Source organism: Phacochoerus africanus, chromosome 5 (genome assembly GCF_016906955.1).
Source record: "Phacochoerus africanus isolate WHEZ1 chromosome 5, ROS_Pafr_v1, whole genome shotgun sequence".
Lineage (NCBI taxonomy): Eukaryota > Metazoa > Chordata > Mammalia > Artiodactyla > Suidae > Phacochoerus > Phacochoerus africanus.
The window spans coordinates 122,153,784-122,167,049 of NC_062548.1; the positions used below are offsets into that span (position 1 = coordinate 122,153,784).

Consider the following 13,266-nt stretch of genomic DNA (forward strand, 5'->3'; position numbering starts at 1 on the left):
GACGTTTGCAGTCAGTAGCTCATCCAGATTCATTTCTGTCATCAAGAAATGACAGAGGCAGGACTTGATGCCACCCCCCTACACCCTGTTCCTTGGTACCAGTCTTCCAGTAGTCTGGGTGGCTGGCAGGGCCCTGGGATTAGCCCCCTTTCACAGATGGGAACATGGAGGACAGAGCTGAGTGGGTACTTGGCCAAAGCCTCATGTGTGGCGGAGCCCGGTCTCGGAGCCAGCGCTTCCCCTTGGCCTCTCCTGGAATGCCAAGGTGGCCTCGTTGACTTCCGTGCAGAGTGCTGCGCAGCCCACCCTTTGGCGAAGAGCATTCTCTTCTTTATAGGAGACTTAGGCTTTGCAGGCATTTTTCTCCATCCCCCGCCCCCAGTTCCTCTGCAGATGCGGCCTCCCTGCTTTGCCAGCCACCCCACCCACCCCACCCGCAAGCGGCCGTCTGGGCCCGAAGCAGCCACGTTTCCAGGGGACAGATATCGGTCCTTCCTGCCGTGGCCGCGGCGGGGCGCTGTTGCTCCACTGCGGGGCTGCTGGGAGGGTGGGAGGCATGGGCACAAAGCCTGGCTTTCCTTTGTCTGTTAAACCTGGTTTTGATTAAGGAAAGACACGCCACTACACCATTGGAAGTGGCTCAAGACAGAAAAAGCCCAGCCCAGCCCAGCCCGTCACTGCCGCGCTCCCGTGTTCGGGGTTTTTGTGTCTCTGTCCTGGCTGCATCCGCGTAACTGCGGACGGAGCGCACAGGTCCTTTCATCCTCTGCTTTTGCACGAAATGTCCTCAAGACCGCTCTCCGCGTGGGGGCAGCGTCTTCGTGTTTAACTTTCTATTTTAGAGACTTCACAGTTCTGAGAAAGAGGAAGTTGTCCCATGATAGTTCTGCCTTCTGCTAGAAATACTCTGCTAGAAATATTTTAAATAATAACTCAAATAGTATTCGATTAACAAAGAAAAATCGAAAGCCCCATTGAAAATCCTTCTGTCATGATGTTCCCGTTGTATTACCAAAACGGGATCGTGCTATGTGCGCCATCTCATACTTTGCTTTTGTTCAGCTTCCATTCCCAGTGTTTGCAGATCAATAAATAAACGTCTACATTCTTAACTCAGTGCTGGTCCCTCAGGCTGAGGGGCTATAAATGACATTGCCAGGCCCCTGCTTGGGGACATTGCTGGTGCTTTCCATAGGCTTTCGCCATTTCAGGCAATGAGGAACTCGTTCATGGATGGAGCGTTTACTCTGTGGAAGCTTTTCCTCCAGAGACCTGCCCCAGAATGAGGACCTGTCCCAGAACGGGGTCCCCCAAGCTTCTACTAGGGGTCTGGGTTGGGTCTCCCCAGTGAAGGGGTCTTCAGGGACTCGATTCCCCTGCCTTGGGAAGGGCTCTCTGCTTTTCCAAATGCTGCCCACCCACCAGGCTTGCTACCCGCCCCCCCCCACCTCTTCCCCCAGTGCCCAGGGAGGCCCCCCCCACCCCACGTCCAGGCCCCAGGTCCCTGAGGACCCTCAGCTTCCCGAGAGACCAGCTAGTTCACTTCCCCGTGAAGCTGGGCTTCCCGCTCTCTGCTCAAAGGAGGGGGAGCCGGCACCCAGGGGCCTGTGCCATGGCCTCGAGTGGTGAAGCTGGACATTTCTTTGGAATATGAACCCTGTGCTTTGTCATAATTATTTATACACATTTTGCTTTATCGTTCATAAAATAACTGTATGTGTTTGAGTAGAAAAGTATTTTGCCTCCTAAATTTGGATGAAATTGCTGCTCTGGGATGAGTCTGTGGTGTTTTGGGGGTTTTTTAAAATTTTTTTTTTCTTTCTTTTCTTTTTTTTTTTTTTTTTTTGTATTTTCTAGGGCCGCACTTGCGGCATATGGAGGTTCCCAGGCTAGGGGTCTAATCCGAGCTGCAGCTGCTGGCCTTCGCCAGAGCCACAGCAACACGGGATCCGAGTCGCGTCTGCGACCTACACCACAGTTCACGGCAACGCTGGATCCTTAACCCACTGAGCAAGGCCAGGGATGGAACCCACAACCTCATAGTTCCTAGTTGGATTCGTTAACCACTGAGCCACCATGGGAACTCTGAGTCTGTGGTTTTGAAAGCTTCTAGCCATTGCCAGGTGCCCTCAGATCTACTAACACAAGATTTATTTCCCCCGGGCTTTACTGAGATATAACTGACATATGACATCGTGTAAGTTTAAGGTGCGCAATTTGATACACCTGTTTGTTGCGAAATGATTGTCACGAGGTTAGACGAGGCACTTACCCCTCACAGAATTACATTGTCCAAGACTTAGAAGTGAGGCTGTCCCCAAGGATGGGGGCTCTGGGGGGACAGCTTGGCCTCAGCCCCACCTCGTGAGGGACACCAGGAGCCGCTTCTCCTTGGACGCCTCTTGCTCGATAGCGTGGCTGTCGCTGGTGGCTTAAGACCCCTTTAATGGTCTAGCTGCCCCCACCCAGGGTAACAGACCTGGGCAGAGGGGGAATTCTGCACTACCCTGGATCTAGTTAGGGATGCAGATTCTCAGGCCCCCTTGGACCCAGGTGAGGCCCAAGAACCTGTTTTTTAATGAGCTCTTGGGGTGCTTTCCAGGCAAATTCATCCTTCAGGAGCCCTCCTGCCACCCCACCCCACCCCAGAACCGAGCTCAGTGAAAGTTTTGGAGAAGCAGGAAGGCAATGACACAGAGATCTGCCAGCCACTGGGCCCACCACTGCCCACAGGGGTTCAGGAGGCAGGCTTAAGGAGTCGCCCTCACCACCCCCTGCCATCTCTGGGGTTTCCCCCTCTTGTCACCTGCTGGAGGGCAGTTCTTCCTGATCGCTCTTAGGGCTGGAAGCTGGGGCTGGTGGCTGTGCACGGTACCTCCACAGACAGCACTTCGCCATGGCCCTTCCTGGGATCAAAACTGTGAGGATGGAAGGGACACAGTGAGCCCCCTGGGCCCCCCCCGGGAGCTGTCACAGCTACTGTTACAGTGACCAGAGCACAACCCATGGGCCTGCTGTACCAGCTCTAGGTTCCCCATGCACGCAAGTGCACAGTCTGCCCCAAATGAGTAGACCATCAGGGTAACAGATGGAACAGAGCCGTCAACCTTTTAAACTGAGAAACAGACACTTTGGTTCAAGAGAAATCTCCTACGGAAGCCTGATCCATAAAACAGACTGAGAGAGTTCCTATCAAGGCTTAGCAGTAACGAACCCGACTAGTATCAGTGAAGACACAGGTTCGATCCCTGGCCTCGCTCAGTGGGTTAAGGATCTGGCGTTGCCATGAGCTGTGGTATAAGCCTCAGAGGCGGCTCAGATCCTACGTTGCTGTGGTTGTGGTGTAGGCTGGTAGCTGCCGCTCCAGTTCAATCCCTAGCCTGGGAACCTCCATATGCCGCAGGTGCAGCCCTAAAAAGACAAACAAATCAACCACCTGACACGTGCATACATCCAGACAGACTGAAGTAGAATTGGCCCTGTAGGGACAGGAGTGGGGACTGGATCTCTGCCCCGCAGCCTCAGCCTGCCTCTCACGCGGCCCCGGGCAGCCTTGCAGAAGGTCAGGGCCCCTGCGTGTGGTTTGAAAGCCGCTGGAAAAGCTGGAAAACTGAGGCTGTCTGGTCACCCCAGGGCAAAATCCTGGTTCTGCCCTTAGCAGCTGGTGGGCACTGGCAGCGTGGCTGAACTTCTCCGAGCCTCAGTTTCCCTTCTTGTAAAGTCAAGTCCAGGCATGGTGGTGGTAAGGAACAAATGAGATGAAGCACAAGAAATTTTTTTTGTATGATGTTATTAGTGTTTCAGATTTACTTGGCTCCGAAGAAACCCTTAGGTGTTTAAACAAGTGATATGGAAAAGGCAGCTCTTCCATTTCCTGCTGCTGTTATGCAAATATCAGCATGGTGCGCTGTGCACACAAAGACCTTTACCTCCCGGGCCAGGGCCACCCGCACCCCTGTAGGACCCACAGGGAGCCAGTCCCCCCTCAACCCCCCCAACCTCTCCCCCACCCCCACCCCCACCCCCACCCCAGGTGGCTGGGTTGCCTCCGGAGGCCTCTGTTTCCAGAGGGCCGGGCTTCCTGGCTCTGTCTGGTGGAGTTAAATGGTTGCTTGTCTCCTTGGAGGATGGAGTCTTGGGAGGTCATGCCTGCCATTCCCCTGCCTCGGGCTGCCCAGGAGTCTGTGGCAGCCCCCCAGTCAGAGCATTTTTGGAATGACGGCCTTTACACCAAAAGGGGCCAGAGGTCAAATCTTGTCTTTGTGGTGACAGTAGAGGACCTTCCCAAGATCACGCGGTCAGCAGTACCGCCCAAGCAGGAGCTTTGGCCTCCTGACTGCTGGCCCAGGACTCGTGCCGTCACCCCCGGACGGAGGCCCTACCTGTGCCCCTCACCACCTTCACAGCCCTGGTTGGTTTGCTCTTCCTGTTGGGTGATGGGGAGGACAGGTGTTCCCTGCAAGGACTGCCAGCGTCCACTGGTCATGTCAGCATTTCGAGTGGCTTTGGGGGTGTGGGAATAGACAAAGACCACCCACACGAGAACAAGCAAAGGCCATTTATTCAGAGCTGGCCAGAGTAAGGCAGGGGCCAGCCACCATCACCTGCATCTGGCTGAGACTCCCTGGCAGGCAGGGAGTGGGAAAGATTTCCAGACAGGGGGATAAAAGGGGAGGCTCGAGTCCGCTGGATTGGAGGATCTTGGCACGCGGAAGCTGGAGGCCTAACCAGAAGTGGGGCCTCCTGCAGCCCATGTGATTGGTTGGGGGAGCATATTTGGCTTTGTCGCTGGACCTCGTAAGTGGGAAGCAGGGTAAAGCTTGCGGAAAAGTATTGATCAAGGCCCAGCCATTGGGTCCGTAGCTGCAGGGGTTGTGGTGTGGCCGCAGGTTGTGGGGCTGAGTTCTGTTTTCTCTCTGTCCTGGCGGCTGCACGTTGGTTCATTCAGCCCCTCAGGGCTGTTGCAGGTGTGACTGGGGTTGGATGCTCTGCTTTCGAGCAAGGGGGGCAGAGCAAGGGTGGATGAGGGGCAGCGTTTGGCCCCTGTGCAGAGGAGGAGACGTGCCACCCCCCTGCAAGCTGAGAAAGGGGAGAGGTCCCTGAGGTCCTGGTCCCTTGAGTGAGGCTCAGTGGCCTAGAGAGTCAGGCTGTGGCTGATGAGAAGCAGATCCTTGGGTGATGGGTGTCCATGGCGGCTACCCGGACCGGCCCGCGTAAAAAGTTAGGGCCCAGAATGGAGTCTGTTGGGTCAACACACGATGTGAGCTGGACGCCCTCAAGCAGCAGCTGTGGTCACAGGCCTCTGCTCTGCCCAGTGCGGGCCCACTTTGCAGCTCCCAGAGCATTCCTTATTCCCACTGAACAGATAAGGAAACGGTGAAATGATGGTCCTAGGGTGGTACACAGGTCCTCCCTCGGGAGCAGTTGGCATCTCCCCTGGCCCTGCAAGATGTGGGCCCGACTTCCTCTCAGACCCTCCCCAACCTGGCTGCATGCACCTGCTGTCCAGCCATGGGCACTGAATATGCCAAGCCCCGTCCCACCTTAGCGTTCCCAGGGCTGTTCTCTCTGCCTGGAACACGGCTTCCCCGACCCAGCGTCTCCTTCCGTCCAGTGCTTCCCTGAATCTCCTGTCCTGGTGAGGCCGGCCTGGCCCACAGGGCGAATGCCTTTCCTCTGTGATTTGCACGACTTGTGGTCAGGTTGCCATGGAACCCGTTGCCTGCTGCTGCTGCAGATAACATCATCCTGGAATGAACTTCTCAAGTCCATTTATTGGCACTCTGAAATTTTTCTCTAATTGAAAAAAAAAAAAAAATTTAAGATTGACAATGTACCTTTTTTTTTTTTTTTGTCTTTTGAGGGCTGCACCCGTGGCATATGGAGGTTCCCAGGCTAGGGTCCAATCAGAGCCACAGCTGCCAGCCTACACCACAGCCACAGCCACACAGGATCCAAGTCGCATCTGTGACCTACACCACAGCTCACGGCAACACCGGATCCTTAACCCACTGAGCGAAGCCAGGGATCGAACCTGCAACCTCATGGTCGGATTCGTTTCCGCTGCGCCACAATGGGAGTTCTGACACGTGCTCTATTTGGAAGCTGGGAAGTTGTATACTTGGAAAAGAGGTTGATCTCCATGTCTGGTTTAGCACCACCTCAGCTTTGAAGGTAGCAGTCCTGTTGTCTGTGAGTCTTGCTTTGGAAGGCTCCATTGTCTTCTGTTTTGTCTAGGAGATGCCTCTGCATCCCAGGGTCCTGGGCCGTCAGTCCCCATTGGGGACTTGCCATGGGGGCAGGTGCCTCCAGGAACGTTGACACAAGCCCCCTGGGTGACTGGAGGGGAGGACACTCTTGTGTCAATCACTGTCACCAGAGCCGCCTGAGCCCTGTGGGCAGGGCCGCTCCTTGGCCTGTCAGAGCTGTCAGCCACAGCACCTGCCGCCTCTCCCTCAAGTGTGCTCCACACCCGCCTGCAGCTTGTGGCTGGGCCTGGACATCTGTCTTCTATCAGGCACACACAGCAGGAAGGCTGATGTCTGTCCATGCACACACGTGTGTACCACAGGAGCACGCTTCTGCATGCCTGTGTCCGTCCGGGGAGCCCCACCACCCACCTTGTGCAGCCTGTGCCACGCTGGCACTGCACGAGGTCAGGAGGTGCAGTTCCGTCCATTGAGACCTCGCCGTCTGATGCTCAGTTGCCCCGACCCCAGTGACTGGAGTCTAATCATACCAGCCTTCTTTTGGTGGAGGGAGAAGTGGGGCATCGTTTGTGGCCTCGGTGCAGAAGGTGGGCAGCGGGCACAGCACAGCTGGGCACTGTGTCCCGCAGACAGCTGGATGGACACGGATGGAGACGGGGCTGAGAGGGGAATGGAAGGGGCACCAGGGCCCTGGCCCATGTGTGCAGCCAGCATCCATGCTCACGCAACCTGTGAGGGAGGGGAAGGTGCGGAGCTTGGAGTCTGAGAGACTCCCCTCACGTGGGAAATGCCTGTCCTCACCCTGAACCTGGCACCATCATGAACTCGCCACTCCTGTCTGAGGGTCCCTTTATCAGCGCTTGGCCTCCTGCCATCCTTCCTGCTCGTGCCTCCCCGGCTCTGGCCCTGATCCTTTCTCTATGGACCAGGAGCAAAGCTTCCACAGGGGCCCGGGCTCCTGCTGCTGCTCGAGTCATGCCTTCTGCAGCCTGTCAGAGGTTAAGGGTCTCTCTGCCCATGTCATTTTCTGCCCTGAGACCCCCTTAGGTCACTGCCCACCTCTACACCACCTCCTCCAGGAAGCCCTCGGACTGGGTGGGCTCCTTCCTCTGGGCTCCAGCTATCATAGTGTGATTGCATGTGTGGCGACGATGGGCTCGTGTCTGTGACTCTGCTCTGCTGTGAGATGCTGGGGACAGTGCCAGGTCTTTCTCATCTCCGGGCCCTCATCACCCAGCACAGGTCTTGCCCATGGGAGGGGCTCATGAGCTCAGGGTGAAAGGATGGGCCCCTGACACATGGGCCAAGGGGCCAGTGGAGACCAGCGGGGGTGCCTGCGAGCCGTCTGGAGGAGGAGTGATGGAGCAGAGGGCCTCTGTCTGATACGGTGCTGGGAGCCCCCTCTCTTCACTCCTTTTCCCCCCTCCCTGAGGGAGGAGGCAGAAATAAGTCTGGATTCGAGATGTACTGTCCTGCTGTCTGTCCAACTATCCATTCGTCTGTCTGTCCTTCCGTCACCCCTTCATCCATCCATCCTCTCGTCTGATGTTTATTTAGCATCTGCCCTGGCTGGACCAGACACACTCCTGAGCCCCCAGAGACTGAATCTGGGGCCAACCAGCCCAGATCCCTGGAGCTTTCAGCTGTCAGAGCTCCGTGTTTCCTCTTGTTCTTTGTCTCCCCTGGAGACAGGTCGGGGGAGTTGGGGAGACGAACAGGGTGGGGTTCAGATGGTGCCTGACTGAGCAGCCCCATGTGCTGAGGAGTCGCTTTATTTCAATTCAAGACAACAAAAGATAAAAAAAACGTCTCCAGGGAGAAAAACAAGAGCATTCATCCGATTTGAGAGGAAAACTCACATAGCAGGAAAGCCGGGCCTAATTTGTGCTCTGCGAACCAGAAGTAGGTGCAAGAGGGGAAATCATTGAAATCTCGGCGTGGCTTCTCCAGAGATAATTCATCACGTCTGTTCATTCACGTCCTTTGTTCTTCAGACCCTCCCTTCTCTCTGGGCTTCCTCTGATTTCTGGTCCTCGGAAAAGCCCCCAGCCCTTGCCCCAGGGGGCTGTCTGCTGAGGGGATGTGGTTGTGCCTTCCCCATGAGCCGTTTCAGAGCTGCTGTTTCCGATCAGGGTGCACCTGCAGAGGGAGGCTGCAGAGCGGAGCGGTCAGGCCCAGCCCCGGCCTCCCTGGGAGCTGCAGGGGTGCTGGGGAGCTCTCCGCCCTCCACTGCGGCAGCCCCTGTGGGACCCAGGAGCGGGACCAAGCAAAGGGTGGCAGCAGTGGGGAATGAGGGGCAGTGGTGGAGCAGAGCCTGCAGGCTCCGGGCTGGCCCACGGGCTCTCCTACGCACAAGTCATCAGAATCCACAGGGACGCAAAGAGCCCCCTGGGGCCTGTCAATGGGGTTCTGCCTCAGCAGGTCTCCGCTATGGCCATTTCCCAGCTGGCCTACCCGAGGGCCAGGGCGTCTGTGGTACCCACTTCCCGGGGGTCATTAGCGCCATCCTGGCTCTGCCTGATCTGTGAAACAAAAGGGGAAAACGTGCCAGGAAGGGCAGGCCACCCTGCGTCCTTAAGCTGTGTGAGGAAGTGCAGGTGACGTTTCTAAAGAAGTCCAGGCTCCCTCACCAGCACCACAGGCAGGGCCTGGGGGTGGCACCACAGCAGAGGCGTGGGCCTGATGGCCTGTGGCTTCAGCTCATCTGGCTTGTGCCTGGAATGGAGAAAGAGCAGGGGGACAACCGTCGCATCTCCAGCCCTGCCTGCTGTGTGGCCTTGAGCAGACACCCAGCTTCTCTGAACCACTGTGTCCTTGTCTGCTGACAGAGATCCTCCCACCGGGGCCCAGCTCTGAGCACGGACATGTGTTGGTCCTGCAGCCTCCGGTGGCTGCAGCCCCACCTTTCATAGCTTTTTCGCATCTCTGCCGGAAGCCCCCAGCTCTGCCAGGCATCTAAATCCTGCCCGTGGGAACGGCCGCCTCGAGAACCCTGCCCTCCAGCCCTCTGCCCTCCAGCCCCCAGGGCAGCCCCGCTATTCTTATCTGCTGTGGCTTAACCTGTGCCATTGTTGACAGCGGGGTCCATGCGGCTTAACCACGTCATATCGCCAACAGGAGCTCAGAGGGTGACCACGTCCCATTGGAATGGCCCTTCAGGCAGACAGGCCCACGGAAATCCCACTTCCAGTTAACAGCTTATGTCTGATTTTTGCAGGAACCTTCAAATGGCTAATTTAGGCATCATCAGCCGGGGTTGGATCCCCTTGTTAAAAGAAAACCAAGTTTGTTTATTTACTGGCGGTATAACTTCCAGTGACGTGTGCAGATCTGCAGCCTTCAGTTCCCTGAAGGTTGACGTGTACACCGTGAACCACCACCCGGATCAGGAAATAAAGCCTCCTGAGGTCCAAAAGCTTCCCTTGAGCCCCCTCCTGGTTTCCCCCAGCAGAGTCTGGCCCAGAGCAGGGCCTTCCCAGTCGATGAATGAGGGACCTGAGGGTTGCAGAGCCCGAGGGGTTTCCTGAAGGAGGTGGGGTTTGCTCAGTGGGACTGTGGTGTTTTCTAGAATGATGGGGGTTACACTGCTCAAGGAGAATGAAACATGTGGGGGGAAACAAGGAGCATTGCCCCAAACTCTCTTCCATTCTCCCCTGGGGCCAGGCCCGGAGGTTTGCAGCCTCATGCATCCCTGCCGGTTTCCAAGTGGCCATGCAGTGACTCTCAGCTTGGCCCCAGGGAGTGCTGAGGTCTGGCAGCCCCCACAGCTCCGGAAGGAGGAGTTCTCTGACCCCTGACCCCGCAGGCAGGCCTGAGTCCTGCTGGCCCTTTAGGCCTTGGAGTTGTCCGCGGTCGGCTGTATGGTCCAGATGCCCAGCCGCTCTTCCCCCACATGCCAACAGTGGCTGATCCCCGGGCACAGGACTGGGCTGCCTCCTTAGCAGCATCTCACGACCCCCTTGTCAGGGCCCGGGAAGGGTCCTTCCCGACACAAGCTCAAGCCTGCCCCACACCCGTGTGGTTCTGGCCAGGCTGCCCGAGCCCGCCGGCAAGCCTCTTGCAAGAAGTCCTAACTTGAGTTCTGTCTGTGATTCTGCAGCTCCAAGAAGCCCAGGATACGCCCTGAGGTGGCCGTGAAGCCCAGACCCTCGCCCCGGCTCACCATCTTTGATGAGGAGGTAGACCCCGACGAGGGGCTCTTTGGCCCCGGCCGGAAGCCTCGCCCCCAGGGCCCCACGGAGGGCGGACCCTCCAGGGACCGTAAGTAGAGCCCCAGGGTGTTCCCTTCGCTCTCAGTGCCTCCTGGGTGACCCAGCCAACCTCTGCAGGTGGCTTCTTCCCACTGCGCATGAGCAGAAGGGCCATCTTCCTGTTTTGACACAGTACAGACTCGGTCAGTGGAGATTTTCTGCTAAAGAGATCTGGTCCCGTGCCTTGTGTCCCCACAGCCTGGAACACTCCAGGGCTGTTTGTTTGTTCTCATCAGCCCTTGGAAGCAGAGGGTGGTTTTCTTTGTTGCTCTGAAAAGTGTGGGTTGTGACTGGTGTCAGAGCACCCTCGTTACATCTGCCGCCAGATGTGGGCACCTGGTGAAGAGTGGGTGCTGACCCAGCCCCGGGGTGCTGGGGCTCTGCGGGACTCGGATTCTAATGGGAAGCTCTGTGTGCCTGCAGAGACCCCGCGGGAGGGTCCGGTGCAGAGCTGGAGCGGGGAAGCTGAGCAGCCCTGGGACCCACTCTCGTCCTTGGGTCTGACTGTTCCTCCCCGGCCCGGGTCTGCATCCAGGGTGGGGAGTTGATGTCACCCACTAATTCAGCTGCACTTGGTGAGCACCCACTGGGGGCCAGGCTCTGTGCTGGGCCCAGGGACACCTGGATGAGTAAGACACAGTCCCAGCCTCGGGGCCTCCCATGGGACACAGGACATCAGGGTAGCCTGGGCCTGTAGCAGGTCTGAGCAGAGCCTGTGGAGGCACCAGGGAAGGCTTCCTGGGTGCGGGTCGGGTGGAGGAACTGTATTTCAGCTGCGGAGTTGCCAGGCCCGCTGAAAAAACGTATTCCAGGAACGGGGGCTGCAGTCACCGTTCACAAAGGGCAGCGTTGAACAGTGGGCATGGGGAGGGGGTGGAGCCGACCCCGGCTCCTAGAGGCAGGGGCTACATTCAGAAGAGCTACCATTGCATCCCAGCGGCAGCAGCCCCAGGCTGGTGGTTGGCACTCTGTAAGAACCTTCTGAAAGATGGGGGTGCAGCCCTGGGGGCTGAGCTAAGAGATCCAACTGGCTGGGTCCTGGGGAGCCTGGGGCAGCGAGCTGAAGAGGCTGTTTTCTCCTAAATGCAGTGTGGTGGCCCCAAGGACAGGAACCCAGCCGTGGGGCCATCAGCTGACTCCCACCCAGCATGGAGGGAGGTGGGGGATAGCTGGGTAGACAGGTGTGTCAGGCCCCATGAGCACCTGTCCCCTGCCCCCACTTGGCCCCGTTCCTCTGGTCCCTCTGTGCTCACCTTGCCGGCAGAGGGACAACCTTACGCCCTCTCTCCCGGCTGCACCTAGAGGTTGGGCCAGACTGTCTGCAGCCTGCACCCCCAGGCAGCCAAGGACAGGCTGGGACTCCCTCTGACCACTCTGCCGCTGCCTCCTCCACAGCCCTGAAGCTGTTTGACGACCCTGACCTTGGCGGAGCTGTTGCCCTGGGTGACCCCTTACTGCTGCCTGCTGCCCATGAGAGTGGAGGACCCCCGTCCCGCCTGGGCCCCAGGGAGACCTCAGAGGATCTATTCAGGTACCACCTGCATCCAGTGATGCTTCGCCAGGCCTGAGAGGGGCCTGGACAGAGCCAGGGCTCCAGCCCAGCGCGGGAGCACTTCACCATCCTCCGGCTCCCAGGAGGGAATCCTGGCCTCTGTCAAAGGTGGGAGCCTGTGGGGGGTGGGGGAGCCGGCCAGGAGGCAGTGAAGGGCAGGGGGCTGGAGGTGGTGTTAGTGGCTCAGCAACTTCTAGAAAGAACGAACTTCATGCATACACATCATTTATATAAAGAATAATTAAATTATATGATGGCATAAACAGGGGTGGCAACAAATAAACCTGACTCTTGGTGGCCTGCAGCTCACCTGAAGGAGGCAAAACGCAGATGTTCTGGACAGCGGCAGGGTCACAGCGGCAGGTGTACCAAGAGAGTGAGGCTTAATCTGTTACGTGGATGTAGGTTGACAAATGTGCAAAACTGACAGCCAGAGGGTGCGTGCCGTGTGCTAAACAGGATGCTGGGCTCCTCACACATCATCTTGTTTAATCCCCACAACAGCCCCCACCCCCCAAAAAGGTGCTATTATCTCCTTTTCACCGAAAAGGGAGGCGAGGGGAGGTAACTGGCACCAAGCCAGAGCTCCTAAGTGACAGGCTGGGATTGGAACCCCGGTCAGCCAGCCTGTGTCCCGTCCTCCAGCCTTTCCAGGACCCTAAGCACCTAGAGGAGGAGAGGGGGGCAGATCCGCCTCCCACCCCCAGCCTGGCAGGCTCCCCCTGGGCTCCTGCTTGCGCCGCTGCCTTCTTGGCACACTGGGCACCGTGCATCTCTCCGGCACGTCATCCACGTCCCCGGGATGCAGGCTGTGCCTGACGAGTCACAGGACACTGAGCCGTCTCTTTTCAGGAACAGTTACGTGGTGACGGGCCATGGGATCCCAGGAGGCTGTCATCCCCTCCCTCGTTAGCAGCCGCGGGCTGTTAGCCCCGAGTGCCTGCCCAGCGGAGTCACAGTGGCGGCTCCTTGTCATTACATCTCCCCATGGCCCCTGGCAGCTGTTCACTCTCATCCCGTGTCCTCGCTCCTGACATGCCGGCAGCAGGGCTCCCTGGGAGATGCTGGGACTGTGGTTAGGCACTGAGGGGTAGGGAAGCACTGCGGAGGCACAGGGAAGCAGAGCACTGCAGTCACGGCAGTCGGCCCCAGGGCGCGGCTGGGCCCCGTGGGAGCCTGTCCTCTCCAGGAAGCCTCTGCTGCCTCGTCTCCAGGACTCAGCCGGGCAGAACCATGGGGACCTTCTGGGCTGTTC

General features: G+C 57.9%; 1 protein-coding gene across 1 annotated transcript in view; it reads left to right on the top strand.

Annotated features, from left to right (window-relative positions):
• The window catches only part of HS1BP3 (HCLS1 binding protein 3), a 38,135-nt gene that overhangs the window by 18,536 nt on the left and 6,333 nt on the right, over positions 1-13,266 (top strand). Inside the window, exons 5-6 of the mRNA XM_047782567.1 lie at positions 10,309-10,469; positions 11,855-11,990. Of these exons, the coding sequence (XP_047638523.1) occupies positions 10,309-10,469; positions 11,855-11,990 (297 nt within the window). The remainder of the gene's footprint in view (positions 1-10,308; positions 10,470-11,854; positions 11,991-13,266) is intronic.